At 57.6% G+C, this 13,526-nt stretch overlaps 1 protein-coding gene across 1 annotated transcript in view; it reads right to left on the bottom strand.

The window, feature by feature from the left end:
- Positions 1–6,757: 6,757 nt before the first annotated feature.
- CHPF (chondroitin polymerizing factor) overlaps positions 6,758–13,526 on the bottom strand; it is a 10,195-nt gene continuing 3,426 nt past the window's right edge. The window contains exons 3-4 of the mRNA XM_024198872.2: positions 12,150–12,332; positions 6,758–8,038 (exon numbers count right to left, since the gene is read on the bottom strand). Coding sequence (XP_024054640.1) covers positions 6,776–8,038; positions 12,150–12,332 — 1,446 coding nt within the window. The 3' untranslated portion in view covers positions 6,758–6,775. The remainder of the gene's footprint in view (positions 8,039–12,149; positions 12,333–13,526) is intronic.

Genomic DNA, 13,526 nt, shown 5'->3' with positions numbered 1-13,526 from the left:
CTGCCTGCTGCTTGTTTCAGGCTTCCCGCGAACATCTGATTCTCGGGAAGCAGAGGAGGGGGAGGAGAAGGGGGCGGAGTGTTCAGGGGAGGAGGGGGAAGTGGGCCGGGGGCGGGGTGGAGAGCTGCGGGGCCCTCTAGGCACAGGGCCCCATTCAGGGGAATCGGTTGAATCGGCCTAAAGCCGGCCCTGCCTGCCACTCCCAGGTACAAATCAAGTCCACAGAGTGTAGAAGGGCAGAGAGCTGCCTCCCATGTGCAGGGACTAACCGGTATTCTGCCCCCAGGTGAGTAGATTTGTCTCTGCACCTATTAACCCTCCCGCTCCTGTCATCCAGGCTTTTCAACCAACGTACACCTGCCCTTGCACAAGGTGACAGCTGCTCTGCCAGTCCCATCGCTGGTCGCTGGAGCAGCCTGAACGTGCAGCACAGAGCACTCGGGCAGCACAGGTGTGACACAGGCGGAGGGGGGACAGAACAGCACAGACAAAAGGTTGCTGGAGATTTTGGAGCCCTCCCCAAGCAGCGATTTAGAGCCTCCCATTTCACAGCAGACTTTCAGTGAGAACGAAGCTCTGCCCAGCAGGCAGCCACAGGGACGCCAGATTCTTCTCAAACCACCAGCTGAAATGGGTCTCAAAAGCTGTAAGCAGCCCAGACTCTGAAACAAGCCCACACAACAACCAGCCACCCGCAAGCACTGGGCAGCGTTCCCACGCACTGCAGTATTCCGGCGCACGCTTCGTATCTGAACTTGAAGTAGTTGGATTGGTCTGTACTTAGTACTTGCATTTCAGTACATGGTAAAGGTACTTAAACCATAAGCAACGTTTTAAATCTGCAAGCGCTTTTTCAGAACAGTTTTTGAAAAACAATCCCAGCCCTCCCGCCTGTCCCACGTTCCGGTCAGCCCCAGAATTCAGTGCCCCGGCGTGGGAGCTTCAGGCCCTGCGTTTCGGCTGCCAGGGCGTTTGCTGTTGGCCCTGCTGTTGCACCAGCCAGGGAGGGTGGCACACACATCCCTTGCACTTTGGATTGGTCACTGCAACGAGCAGTGGTGGCCCAGCCCAGCCCAACCCAGCCGTGAGTCAGATCCTTTTGCCAAGAAGGAACCGTCTCCTGGATGATCTGTTGGCGACGACGTGCTATGGAAGAAGAATGCCCATTTTGTGGAATGAGATGCGGTCTGTGCACTAGATCATCACACACACACACACACACTTACTTGTACTTTTACATATAAATACGTGAACAACATGATTTCCACACCAGACTTGTCCCCATGTTTGTAAGTACTGAAGTGTAAGTGCCAAGGGCACCGTTCCACGAGTCCTGTCTGTCACTCACGGCAGCGCTGGCACTGAGGACATATTCCACCCCCCAGTCGCCCCCAGGCGACTCCTCCCAGCAGGGACGGGGATGCAGTTTACTCAGGGTAGCAACAGCGACGCCCCAGTCCCAACCCACCTGTAACGCCTGCAGACTCACCACCGCGGCGCCTCCTGCTGGCTGCTCCAGGAATTAGCTCTGTCCAGCCGTGGAGCCCCCTCTGCAGGTGGCGTCTTACCCATTGCTCTGCGGTGCTGTCTGGGACCCACGTTGCTCCCTGGCTTGCGACCTCTTCTGGACAGAGCCCTCCGGCTGTGCCCCGCTCGGTTCTCCCCCTTCCGGGGGCATCCGCAGTCCTCAGCCTGGCCCTGCCCTCGTGGCCAACTGCAGCCCCAGAGTCTAGCCACTGGCCTGAGGGGCCAGCCCCAGTCTGCATCGGGCCAGGCTCCTCCACGGCCAGGGGCAGTGTAAGGGGGGGGCAGGCCCATCCACTACTCTGGGTCCCGGCCCAGGGACCCTCTGGCAGCAGCCATGTCCTGCCCTGCTTCTCTCCCCTCTACTGCTCACGCTCCCTGGGCCACTTCCCCTGGGACCTTCTCGGCCCTTCCTTCCAGGGGCCTCAGCCTGGAGTTTTCCCTCCGCTCCCCTGAGCCTGCCCAGCGCTGCGCTATCTCAGGTGCTATCCCTGGGGGCCAGTCCCCCTCCTCCCTTGCTTGTCAGGGAGAGACTCCCCGTCTCCTCTGCTTTGCAGCCTTTATATAGGGCCCAGCCTGGCCCTGATTGGCTGCCTTTCTGCCCTTCTCTGATTGGCCGGGTTCTGCACAGGCTCCCAGGTTGGCAGCGGGCTGAGCAGGGCCGAGCAGGGCCGGGGGCCGGGACCCCAGACCGGGAGTGGGCCAAGCGGCTCAGCCCACTGCCGGTCTGGGGTTCTGGATGGCGGCCCCTTGCTAGCTGGGGTCCCAGCCACTGGCCCCACTCAGCCCACTGCGAACCTGGTGCTCAGGGTGGGGATGTGCGGGCTGCAAGAGTCAGGGCATGGGGTGTGGGGGGGCTGGGTATGTGTGGGGAGTGCAGGAGTCAGGGCAGGGGGGTGTGGGGAGTGCAGGAGTCAGGGAAGAGGGGTTTGGGGGGGCTGGGGATGTGTGGAGGGTGCAGGAGTCAGGGATGGGGTCATGGGGGGGATGCAGGGAGCTGGGGTCCAAGGGGGGTGCAGGGGTCAGGGCAGAGGCCTGGGGGGGTGGGCTGGGATCAGGGGGGTGCTCCCAGCCCCCTGCCCTCTGAGCGGCTCATGGCAGGGGGCTGGAGGGATACGCCCCGCTCCTACCCTCCTTCCCCCGCCTCTTCCCCGCCTCCTTCCCGGTCTGAGCAGCGAGGGCGCTGGGGCTCCTCTTCCCCCCTCCCTCGCAAGGGCCATCGGCGGCGGGGGGGAGGGGGAGACGGGGCTCGATGCAGCACGCTGGGGGAAGAGGCGGGGGAGGGGGAAGCTTGGCTGGCGGCAGAGCCTGCCCTACAGCAGCACCCGGCAGGCCCAAGCTTGCTTCTGCCCCCTGCCCCCGCCAGAGAGAGCGGTAGGCGGGGGGGGGGGGGGGGGAGAAGAGCGGGCGGGGGGGGGCAGGATTTTTAATGGCACGGGGTTCGGCAACGGGCTGAGCAGGACCCCGGCAGGCAGCAGCGTGCCATTAAAAATCGGCTCGTGTGCCGTCTTTGGCACGCGTGCCATAGGTTGCCGACCCCTGGGTTAGAGAGTGGCAAAGGGGTGGGGGCATCAGTCAGTCACCCTGGGTGGGGGCAGGGCACAATTGAAGCACACACACAAAAGCACCCAGAGGATGAGCAGCCCATTAGCATTAAGCACAAAAACCTGCAACTTGGCTAAAAATAACCTAACAGGGCTTCAGAAATGTACGTTCCCGTTGGCTTTGTGCCCTCAGTGAGCTGCCGTGTCTGTGAGCCCAGTTCTCAGCACAGACACCCCTCACCTCCTTGTTCTCCCGACCCAGCCTTGCCGTGTTCACACCACAGCTGCCCCTGCCGCTCGGTGTTCGTCACTGGTCAGCGGGTGCCCATTGTCTCTGCAGGGTCTCAGCTCCTCACAGCCAGCGCTCCAGTGTCTCCCCGGCCTGCAGACGCTGGTGTGAGCCAGGCCAGGCCCCGAATCTCTGTGCCGTCAGCCACCCCCCAACCCCCCCAGCTGGGCAGGAAGCAGCAGCCTGAGTGGGAGCTGGGCGCAGGGTGAGCCAGGCCCTGATCCCTGCCCCGGGCTGGCCCATCCGGCGCCATGTTGCTGATGTACGCACTGCGCTGGCTCTCGCTGCTCATCCAGGTGGGGTTCAGCCCCCCACACCCCAGGACAGGACCCGATTGCCCCTCCCTGTCCCCTCCAGGACAGGACCAGCCCAGTGACGTCCCACGAGCAGCCACTGCCTCAGCACGGGTGCAAAAGCAGGGATGTGCACTTCCACCTCCCCCCGCATTGGAAAAAGCTGCGGTATTCCGCTAATGCCGCTATTTCCACACAGGCCGTGAAATCAGTGTCCTCAGGTCCCTGTCACCAGCGGGCTCATGCCAGGGCAACGTCACTGCCCTACTTGATACGAGGGAGGACGTCTACGTTACCATGCAGCCGGCTCCGTTCTTTCTCCCCCACTGCAGAGTCCTGCCGTTGATGAGTACCCCGAGGTAGAGAGGGAGGGGACGGGGCACAGGGGAGAGGAGCCTCTCTTCCCTGGGGGCTGAGGTGCTTTCCCCCTGCAGGGAGATTAGCAAGCAGTGCCCCACACGACGGATGGTGGGCAGGGAGCTCTAGGTCAGCGTGGCCAGCACGTCGCACTCCCACACTGAGCATCGGTGCATGATTCTAAATCCAGAGTGAAAACAGGCACCACAGTTCAAGTTGCCACTTTGCCGTTTTCCCCCAGAGAGCTTCCCTGCGGCACAGCACAGCTGCTGCGGTGGCTCTTACGGAGCCGTCTGTAGCCAGGGGAGAACTGGCTTTCTGCCTCGGGTGTAAGTGTTCGTGCATTTCCTCATCCTGCCTGGCGATGGGTTCTCCCTGCCACAGCTCCTCGCATGCTGCAAATAACCCGTTAGATTTTGTTAAAGGCCGTAGTCTTTTCTAGGTAAGCACAGGCCCCCTTCTCACAGCCAGGGATGGAGGGGGCTGTGGTGGGCAGGCTGGTGTCTTGCTAAGAACTAGGGCAGGAAGGTGCTTTGGGATGAATGCACCCAGAGCTCCCCAGCAGGCAGAGCGCAGCAGCCTCACCCCGGCTCTGCTGCAGAGCCCCAAGGCTCCCCCGCCAGGGCAGCACACAGGGGCATCAGCGCCCGACCTCCCTGCACAGCCACAGCCACCCACCAGCTGCACAGCAAAGGAGGGACAGCCCTGCCCTGGGACCCTCCCACACCAGGCGCTGGCCCCCCTTCCTCGCCCTGCTCCCCCCTCTGAGCCCAGCTCTGACACCCAGGTACAACTCCATCTCTCCCCTCCTTTGGTGCCTGCTGCCCCGCCCACCCCTCCCACATGGAAGAATTCGCAGCCAGACTAGTTCGTCCTCTCCGTTTTATTGCAGTGTAAACACAATAACCCAACCCTGCCATTAAATATAAACCTGGAGCCGAGTCTGGCCCTCAGTCACTTTTTCCTTGGAGACTCACATTGCAGCCGATCTGTCCCGTTTTTTCTGGCAGCCCCAGCAGCACTGACTGGGGTCAGCCCCGGGCACTGCCCACTCCCCGGGCACGGCCACCCGGCGAGCTCAGTGCAGAGAGCACAGTTCCTCGGAGAAGCCAGAAGTCAATGCCTGCTCGGAGAAGGGCCCGATCCCAGCGGACGTGTCCCTGCACAGGGCTCTGCCTGCGGACAATGGGGACAGGACCCCCTGTCCCCTTATGCAGCCCCGCGAGCAGCGGCATGGAGAGCCCCGAGGCTGACAGCACCAGCAGGGGCAGCTGCGTCAGGCCGGCTGGGTCAGCGGCAGAGTCAGCTCAAACCTCCCATGGGAAGCTCTCGTCCGAGGACTGCAGCCTCCTCCCGTCCTGTTAAAATACTGCTGAGGCCAAACCGGCCTGGGTCATGGTTCCCATGGGGAGCAGCACACAGTCAATGAATAGAGGGACCCCCGGTCTCCCCTGCACCCACACGTCCTGGGGCCCGAACCCTGTAGGCTTCCCCCTCCCCCCAAAGCCTGGAGTGCTTCGGCCAGCGGGTTATTGCCAGAGCTGCACTGACATTAATGCCTTATTGCTCCATACGTACCAGAGAAACCCTCCCCCCACCCCGGTCTCCAGCCTCCCCCCTGCTCTACAGCAGCAGGTTCCAGCTGCCCAGAGCCCACGCTGCGCTTTCAGGAACTCAACCAGGAGCCGGCACCCTGAGCTCCCTGGGACACAGAGCCCTGGATCGGGCCTGCAGCACCCCAGGGACTCCGTGGGTGCGGGGCTGAGTGACAGGGCAGGAGCACCCCACAACGTACCAAACAGGGGGCTCTCAGAGCCTCCAACCCCAAGTGGCCAGCACCTGGGGGGCAAAGCCAGGCAATTACTCTTTAAAGCCACGTGCTCCAGGGCCGGAGCCCCCCACCCTGCCAGCCGCAGGAGGGGGAGGGGAGCCTCAGCCCACCGGAGCCAGCGGAGTCCATGGGGCAGAGGGCAAGAGACAGGGGGTGCTGCACCTCGCTGCGGGATGGAGTCGCATGGCCAGCCTTGTCCCCACAAGTCACTCTACCCACATCAACGCCCCACACTCACCAGCACGCAAAGCCCGGCAAAGCTGCACGCTGCGGGGCAGGGCCAGGCATCCTGTGCACACAGGAGCAGAGGGTCCACGCTGCTCCAGGAGGTGGCAGCCCCAACATGGCCGATGCGCTGTATGGAGGAGACAGGGAGAGACCCCAGCCCCACTGCAGTCTCCAGCCTCCTCCACCAGCCACTCTCAGCCTTCCAGGGCATTTCATGGAGCAGAAGCTTTGGAGCAAATCCTGGACCTGCCCTGGGGGCCTTCCCAGCCCAGAGTCAGGACAAGTGCAAGTGCCAGCCCCCATGAACCCCCCTCCCAGGGGCTGCTCAGTATCACTGCCCCATGAAAAGAGGGGAGAGGGAGACACTGAGACCAGACAGGGTCCAGAGCAGAGCTGGGATCAGAACCCAGGCGGCCTGGCTCCCAGCCCCATCCTCTAACCAGCTCCCAGGTGAGTCTCCCCAGCCCCAGGAGATCACAGGTCCCCTATCAGTGCCCCAGCCCAGCCAGTGCCAGCACTAGTCTAGAGCTGATGGTCTGAGCCCATCCCCCACACTCCCCCGCCCCCATCCAGCCCATTGTCTGCAGGGAGCTTCCCCTCCGGCCAGCAGAGTGCCCGCTGCACCACCAGGAGGGGGAGAACAACCAGAGCCAGCAGAGCAGGTGGGGCAGGCCGCGGGGAGGCTGGGCGAGCCAGCCCCTCCTGCAGCTCAGGTGCTGTTGCCCTGCTCCTGCTCGAAGAGCACCATGGCCAGCTGAGAGCGGGAGCCCAGCCCCTCTAGGTTGCTCTGCATGCAGCGGTGGTAGATCTCCTCGCTGAGGCGGGGGTTGCAGACGTGCTGCCGGTAGCGCTGCAGGAGGGCGGGCTCCATGGCTCGGAAGACGTGCAGGCTGGAGTACTTGATGAACATGTCGTAGATGTCCAGGGTCTCCAAGATGTCTTCGTTCTCCTGCACGTCGCCCGCCATGCGGGTGCGCGCAGCCATGTAGTCGGCATTGTAGAAGCAGGCCTCGTGGAAGATGTCTCGGTCAAAGCGCCCAGCGTCCCGCATCAGATCCAGGGTGGCGGGCGGCGCCTGGTTGTGGTAGGCGATGGCCGGGTTGTAGCCCTGGAAGTGGATGGGGAAGAAGACCTGCCAGCTGTTGATGGTGTTCATGCGGCAGCGGTTCAGGAAGTCAGTGGTAACCTCAGTGTCCACGCTGGCCACGAAGAAAAGCGTGTCCACGGGGTGCTTCTTGGAGATGATGTCCATGACCTTGATCTGGGAGGGCGCGTCTGTCTTGACGCTGATCCAGGGGATCTTCAACTCGGCGTACTTGCGCTCGTACTCTGTGATCCTGGCCTTGACCGGGGCGAAGATGTCGTTCTGTGCCACCTGCTGGGCCTCGAAGGGGTCGTAGATGAAGAGGAAGGTGAGCACGGCGTTCTCGCTGCTCTCGAAGGCGGCCGCCGCGTACACCTCCAGGAAGTGGCTAGCGTGGTCCCGGTCATGCGCCGTCAGCGGCAGGATGACGTTGATGCGGCTGGCCTCAGTCACGTAGGGCATGGGGATGATCTCCACCTCGCTGAGGGGCCGTACCAGGTGCACGCGCTTGATGACCGAGCGGCTGTGCCCCTTCTGCGTCACCACCTCCACCTGCAAGTCCAGCGTGTACTCCATGCCCCGTGTGGGGTCGAAGCGCCGGTACCCGTTCACCAGCTGCTGCTTGCGGATGTGCAGCACGGGCTGGTACTTGCGGTTCAGCTCCTCCATGGCCATGGCTACCACGTCGGCCACGTCAGCCATGTCCACGCCATGCAGCTCGCACTTGGGGGAACCATCCACGCACGAGTACAACTGCTCCTCCGTGAAGTAGTCCCAGCGCAGAACCTCGAAGCGCGTCTTGGGCTGGAACGGGGGTGTGATGCCCACAGGCCATATGGCGCCGTGGTCTCCGTCCGCAGACAGGCTGCTGGTGTTCTGGATCTCCAGCTGCACGAGGAGGGAGGGAAGTTGAAGCAGGAACAAGACACCCTCCAGTCCCCCACACCAACCCTCCACGGCTTGGCCTAGCTCCTCCCAGGCACACAGTCATCCCCAGTTTCCTACCAAATCCCAGAGTTTCTAGGGGAGTTCTGTGTGGCTCGAAAGCGTCTCTCTCGCCAGACGAAGTTGGTCCAATAAAAGATATGACCTCCCCCACCTTGTCACTCCAGGGGATGGGGACGCAGTCTGTTAGCTATGCAAGGACACATTCCCCCACCAGATGGCAGCACCAACCCTTCCAATAAGGAGCTGCGACTATTCCTCAGCTGGCTCTCCCCAAAGTTACACAAACCCTACAGTGACCCCTGCTGGTTGGCCAATCCCCCCAGCTCATCTGCCGTCCCGGGCCCGGCTCCCGCCTCCCCCCCTCGGCCGTCCCGCCTCCCCCCCTTGGCTGGGTCTTCAGGCTGAGCCCTTCAGGGCAGGGACTGGCTCTGACCATGCCCACCCGGCACGACGGGGCCCGTGAGCGCTACCATCATAAAACGTTTACAAATTCACAGACAGGCCAGAAGGGTCCAACCCCCTCTCCCAGTTTGAGATCCTCCTCAGCAACTCCTGCATCCAGCCTCCCACTCCTGGCTGAGCTGGGGCAGGACCTTTAGAACTCAGTCTGGTCCCTAGGTGACCTGTGCCAGTGGTTAATTCCCCGCCCCGTTAAACATCTGTGCCTCATTTCTACTCTGAACGGGTCTCACTTCAGCTCCAGCCACTGGGTCTCGCTCTGCCTTGTCTGCTGGATTAGAGACCTCGGTCAGGAGAAATCTACCTGCGTCAGTACTTGTACAGTGCGTGTGCCCAAGGCACTTCATAGCCTTCTCTTGGATGAACTGAATGGATTGAGCTGCCTTAGTCTCTCACTGTCAGGCAGCTTTTCAGGTCTCAAATCTCTTCTGTAGCTCTTTTCCGAGATCCCGTTTTTCCAATGCTCTGTTTGAAGGGTTGACACCAGAACTGGACACAGTAGGCAGTCCTGCTGTCTAACGCCCATACACAGAGGGAATATCACCTCCTTGCTTCCGCCTGGCATTCCCCTGCTTATACAGCTAGGGATCACGTTCGCCCATTTACCTACAGCACTGCACTGGGCACTCACGTTCAATTGGTTACCTACCGTGACCTCTAAATCCTGTTCAATGTGTCCAGGATACAGTCCCCATCTCGTAAGTGTGACCTACAGTCTTTTTTCCTAGGTGTATGACCTCGCATTTGGTGGTGTTAAAACATATGTTGTTCATGATCCAGGCCAGCCTGTGTCACAGACCTGTCCCCATCCTTATTTACAACTCAACCAATTTGTGTCATTTGCAGATTTTACCAGCAGTGATTTTATTTGAATTCCACTTCACTGATAAAAGATATTGAATAGCACTGGGCCAAGAACAGAGCCCTGCAGGACCCCAATAGACAGACCCCCAGCGGATGACAATTTCCCATTTAGAATGACTTCTGGAGATCTGTTCACCGGTTTTTAATCCATTTCAGACAGGCTGCATTCATTTTGTGGAGTGCTGAGTTTTTTTGTTTAATCAAAAACACCATGTGGGGCTAAAACATGCCTTACAGCATCTCGGTATATCATGGTAACACAGTTACCTTTATCATCGAAACCTGTGATTCAGCCACACACACTCGCAGGCTGGTGCCATGTTGGCTTTTCTCCAGTCCCCAGGTACTTACTCGGGGCTCCAGGATTTGTTACACGTCAAACACTAACAACAAGGACACTCAGAGGGGTCTCCACATGGCCGTGGGGATTCACCGGCACCAGGAAGGTCAGGGGCCAGGGCCAAGAGCTCTGGCTTCGGTACAGACGGACACCCAGTCGGGATTCCTGTTACCAGAGTGACTTGCGGCTCCGTCCCAGCCGGCTCAGCGCAGGTGGCACCCGCCCAGCAGAGTTACAGACAATAAAAAGGAGGGGGTTTAAAGTATATCAAGAGCCAAAGGAACCCTACCCATGGAATTGGTCCATGACTAGATGCAAATGGTAGAACTGTCAATGATAATGCGAAAAAGCTGAAGTGTTCAATAAATATTTCTGTTCGGGAGGTGGAAAAAAGCCAGATGATGTCGTCATGTCACATGATGATCAAATACTTTCCATTCCAAGAGTAACTCTGGAGATGTTAAACAGCAACTATTAAATTCAGACATTTTTAAAACAGCAGGTCTGGATAACCTGCCTTCAAGAGTTTTAGAAGAGCTAGCACAGAAAGTCTCCAGACCATTAATGTTGATTTTTAACGAGTCATGGAACCCTGGGGAATTTTCGGAGGACTGGCAGAAAGCTATTGTGTTAATATTCAAAAAGGGTAAACGGGATGACCTGAGGAATTATAGGCCTATCTGTCTGACATCAGCCCTAGGCAAAATAATGGGACAGTTGAAACGGGACTCCATTAATAAAGAATTAAAAGAAGATAATGTAATTAATGCCAATCAACATGGGTTTATGGAAAATAGATCTTGTCAGAATAACGATTTTTTTTTATGAGATTACAAGCTTGGTTGATAACTGTTAGTAAATATATTACATCTACACGGTCCTGTAAGGGGTTTGATTTGGCACCGCGTGACAACTCAATTAATAAACTAGAAAAATACAAAAAAAAAATCAACATGGCCACACATTAAACGGATTAAAGACTGGCTACTAGGTCAAAATGTAATTGTAAATGGGAAATCATCATTGAGCCGGCGTGTTTCTAATGGGGTCCTGCAGGGAACAGTTTATGGCCCTATGCTATTTAGCATGTTTATCAATGGCTTTGAAAAAACAAAATCACTGAAAAAGTTTGCAGATGACCGAGACTGGGGGGAAAATAAATAAAGAAGAGAGACAAATCATCAATACAGAATGACCTGGATTTCTTGGTAAGCTGGGAGCAAGCAAACAATGCGTTTTTAGTACGGCCAAATGCAAAGACATACATCTAAGAACAAAGAACGTAGCCATACTTACAGAATGGGGGATTGTATCTGGGGAAGCAGCGGGTTGTGGTGGATAACCAGCTGAACATGAGCTCCCAGTGAAATGCTGTGGCCAAAGGGGCTAATGCCATCCTTAGAATATCAAGTAGGAGAAGGGGTATTATATTACCTCTGTATTCGGCACTGGTGCAATGGCTGCTGGAATCCTGTGTCCTATTCTGCTGTTCACAATTCAAGGGTGTTGATAAATTGGAGAGGGTTCAGAGAAGAGCCACAAGAATGATTAACAGATTGGAAGACCTGCCTTATAGTGACAGACTCAAGGAGCTTAACAAAAAGAAGGTTAAGGGGTGTCTTGATCATGTCTACAAGTACCTACACGGGGAACAGAAAGTTGATAGTAGAAGGTTCTTCTATCTAGCAGAGAAAGGTCTAACATGATCCAATGGCTGGAAGTTGAAGCTAGACAAATTCAGCCTAGAAATAAGGTGCACATTTTAAAGTGACAGTAATTACCCACTGGAACTCTTTACCAAGGGTCATGGAAAATTCCCTAGCACCGGAAGTTTTTAAATCAAAACTAGACATTCCTAGAAGATCTGCTCTAGTTCAGCCAGGGACTGTTTCGAGGACGTTCTCGGCCTGTGTTATGCAGAGGTCAGAGCATAACCTCCATCACAGGGATCCTTTCTGCCTTTAAAATAAACAAATGGATGAAACCCTGCAGGAGGAAGGCAGTCAGCAGTGGGTGCACTTGAGCCGGGCAATAGTGCCAGGCTGAGCTCAGAGATCAGGCCAGCCCAGATCCACAAGAGTAACTGCCCGCAGAGAGCATGCTCCGCCACCCTGGCAGGCCCATTCTCCTGGCAGAACCGTCTCTGCCAGGGTCGATCACCAGCACAGAGGGTGAAGGAAGATGCCTGGCCCCTGCGCCAGGGCACAGGCCGTGGTGATTCTGTGCTCTGGCTGCCTCGTTAAGGCAGGTAAAGCAGATTGAGATTGAATGAGACGTCCCCCTGGGGTAAGGTGACGCAAGCCGTAGCCAGGCTGCTCCCTGCCCATCTGACTCAGAGCTCTGGGCCCGTCCCCTCTACACTTCCCCTCCCCCGGTGCCAGGCCTCACCTGGAGCTGCTGGATCTCCTGATAGGTCCTCTCCAGCTCCACCTGGGCAAAGTGCTTGTGCAACCTGTACATCTGGACAGCGTCCAGCACGGGATGGGCAGTGAACGCGCTCTGGAAACGGGGGTCACTCTCCCGCTCCGGGTCCGTGTTCTTCCCCAGCTCAAAGTACTGGTACCGCAGGCCCTGAACCGGAGAGAGAGGGGGTCATGCTTGCCCCAAATCACACCCTAATCCCAGCTCCAAGTACTGGTACTGCAGGCCCTGAGATGGTGTTCTACCTGTGTAAACACTTTTTGGCCTCCAGAGGATATCCCACAGTTCCAAAAGTGACCACTCTGGCCAGCATCTCCACTGCTCTGACACCAGGTAAAGGGACGTCTGCCCCTCCCCCTGTAAGCCCCAGGAAGTTTGAAACTCCCTTTCCCTTTGCTTGTAGATGTGGCGGGGAAAGCAGCCAGACAGCAGGGAGGGGCGATGGAAGTGCTGCTAATGTAAACACTCTGATGCCTGAGGAATTAAGTGAGTACACAAACCAGCGCTTTACTTTCACTGGTTCCCTATCACCGGTGAAACTGACAACGCAAAAACTCTGCAAGTGTAGACATACCCTTTGGGTGAGAATTTGCTACTCATATCCAATTTCTTTAGTATATTAAGCTTAGTTTGTGTTTTTGTTTTATTTGCTAGGTAATCTGCTTTGATCCATTTGCTATCCCTTATAATCACTTAAAATCTATCTTTTGTAGTTAATAAACTTGGTTTTGTTTGGTCTAAAACCAGTGCGGGGAAATCATACTTGGGGCATAAAGCGGTGTATATTCCTCTCCACATTGAGGAAGGGGGCGAATTTCATGAGCTTACGCTGTACAGATCTCTGTGCGGTGCAAGCCGGTATATTTAGAGGGTAAACCCAAAGAGGGGGGTGTTCACTTGAGTACTGGGCAGTTCCTTAGCTGAGCCTTCCCACGCAGAGCTGATTTCGGCGTGTGTGTGTCCCTACCTGTGTGTGTGCTAGTAAAGTGCAGGCTGAAGCCTGGGGGAGGGCTTGGCAGGCTGCACAGCAGTATAGTGTAAAGTGAACCCAGGCTGGTGGGTCAGGCGGGCTCAGTGGTACCCCAGTTCCAGGCGGCACCCTGGGGGAAACCCGTCACAGGGCAGAGAAGACAGTGTGGGGGCAAAGGGGGCAGGGGATCAATGAGTGGGTGAGGGTTGATGGGGCAGAGGGGGCCAATGTGGGGGGTGGAGGTTGATTGGGGCAAGGGGCCAGGGTGGGGGTGGAGGTTGATGGGGTCAGGGGGGTCAGTGTGGGATTGAGGGGCCAGGGATTGAAGGAGGCAGGGAATGAATGAAGGGGTGAGGGTTGATGGGGAGGAGGGG

Source organism: Terrapene carolina, unplaced genomic scaffold (genome assembly GCF_002925995.2).
Source record: "Terrapene carolina triunguis isolate 2854851 unplaced genomic scaffold, T_m_triunguis-2.0 Scaffold243, whole genome shotgun sequence".
Lineage (NCBI taxonomy): Eukaryota > Metazoa > Chordata > Testudines > Emydidae > Terrapene > Terrapene triunguis.
This window is presented reverse-complemented; position numbering and strand designations above follow the sequence as displayed.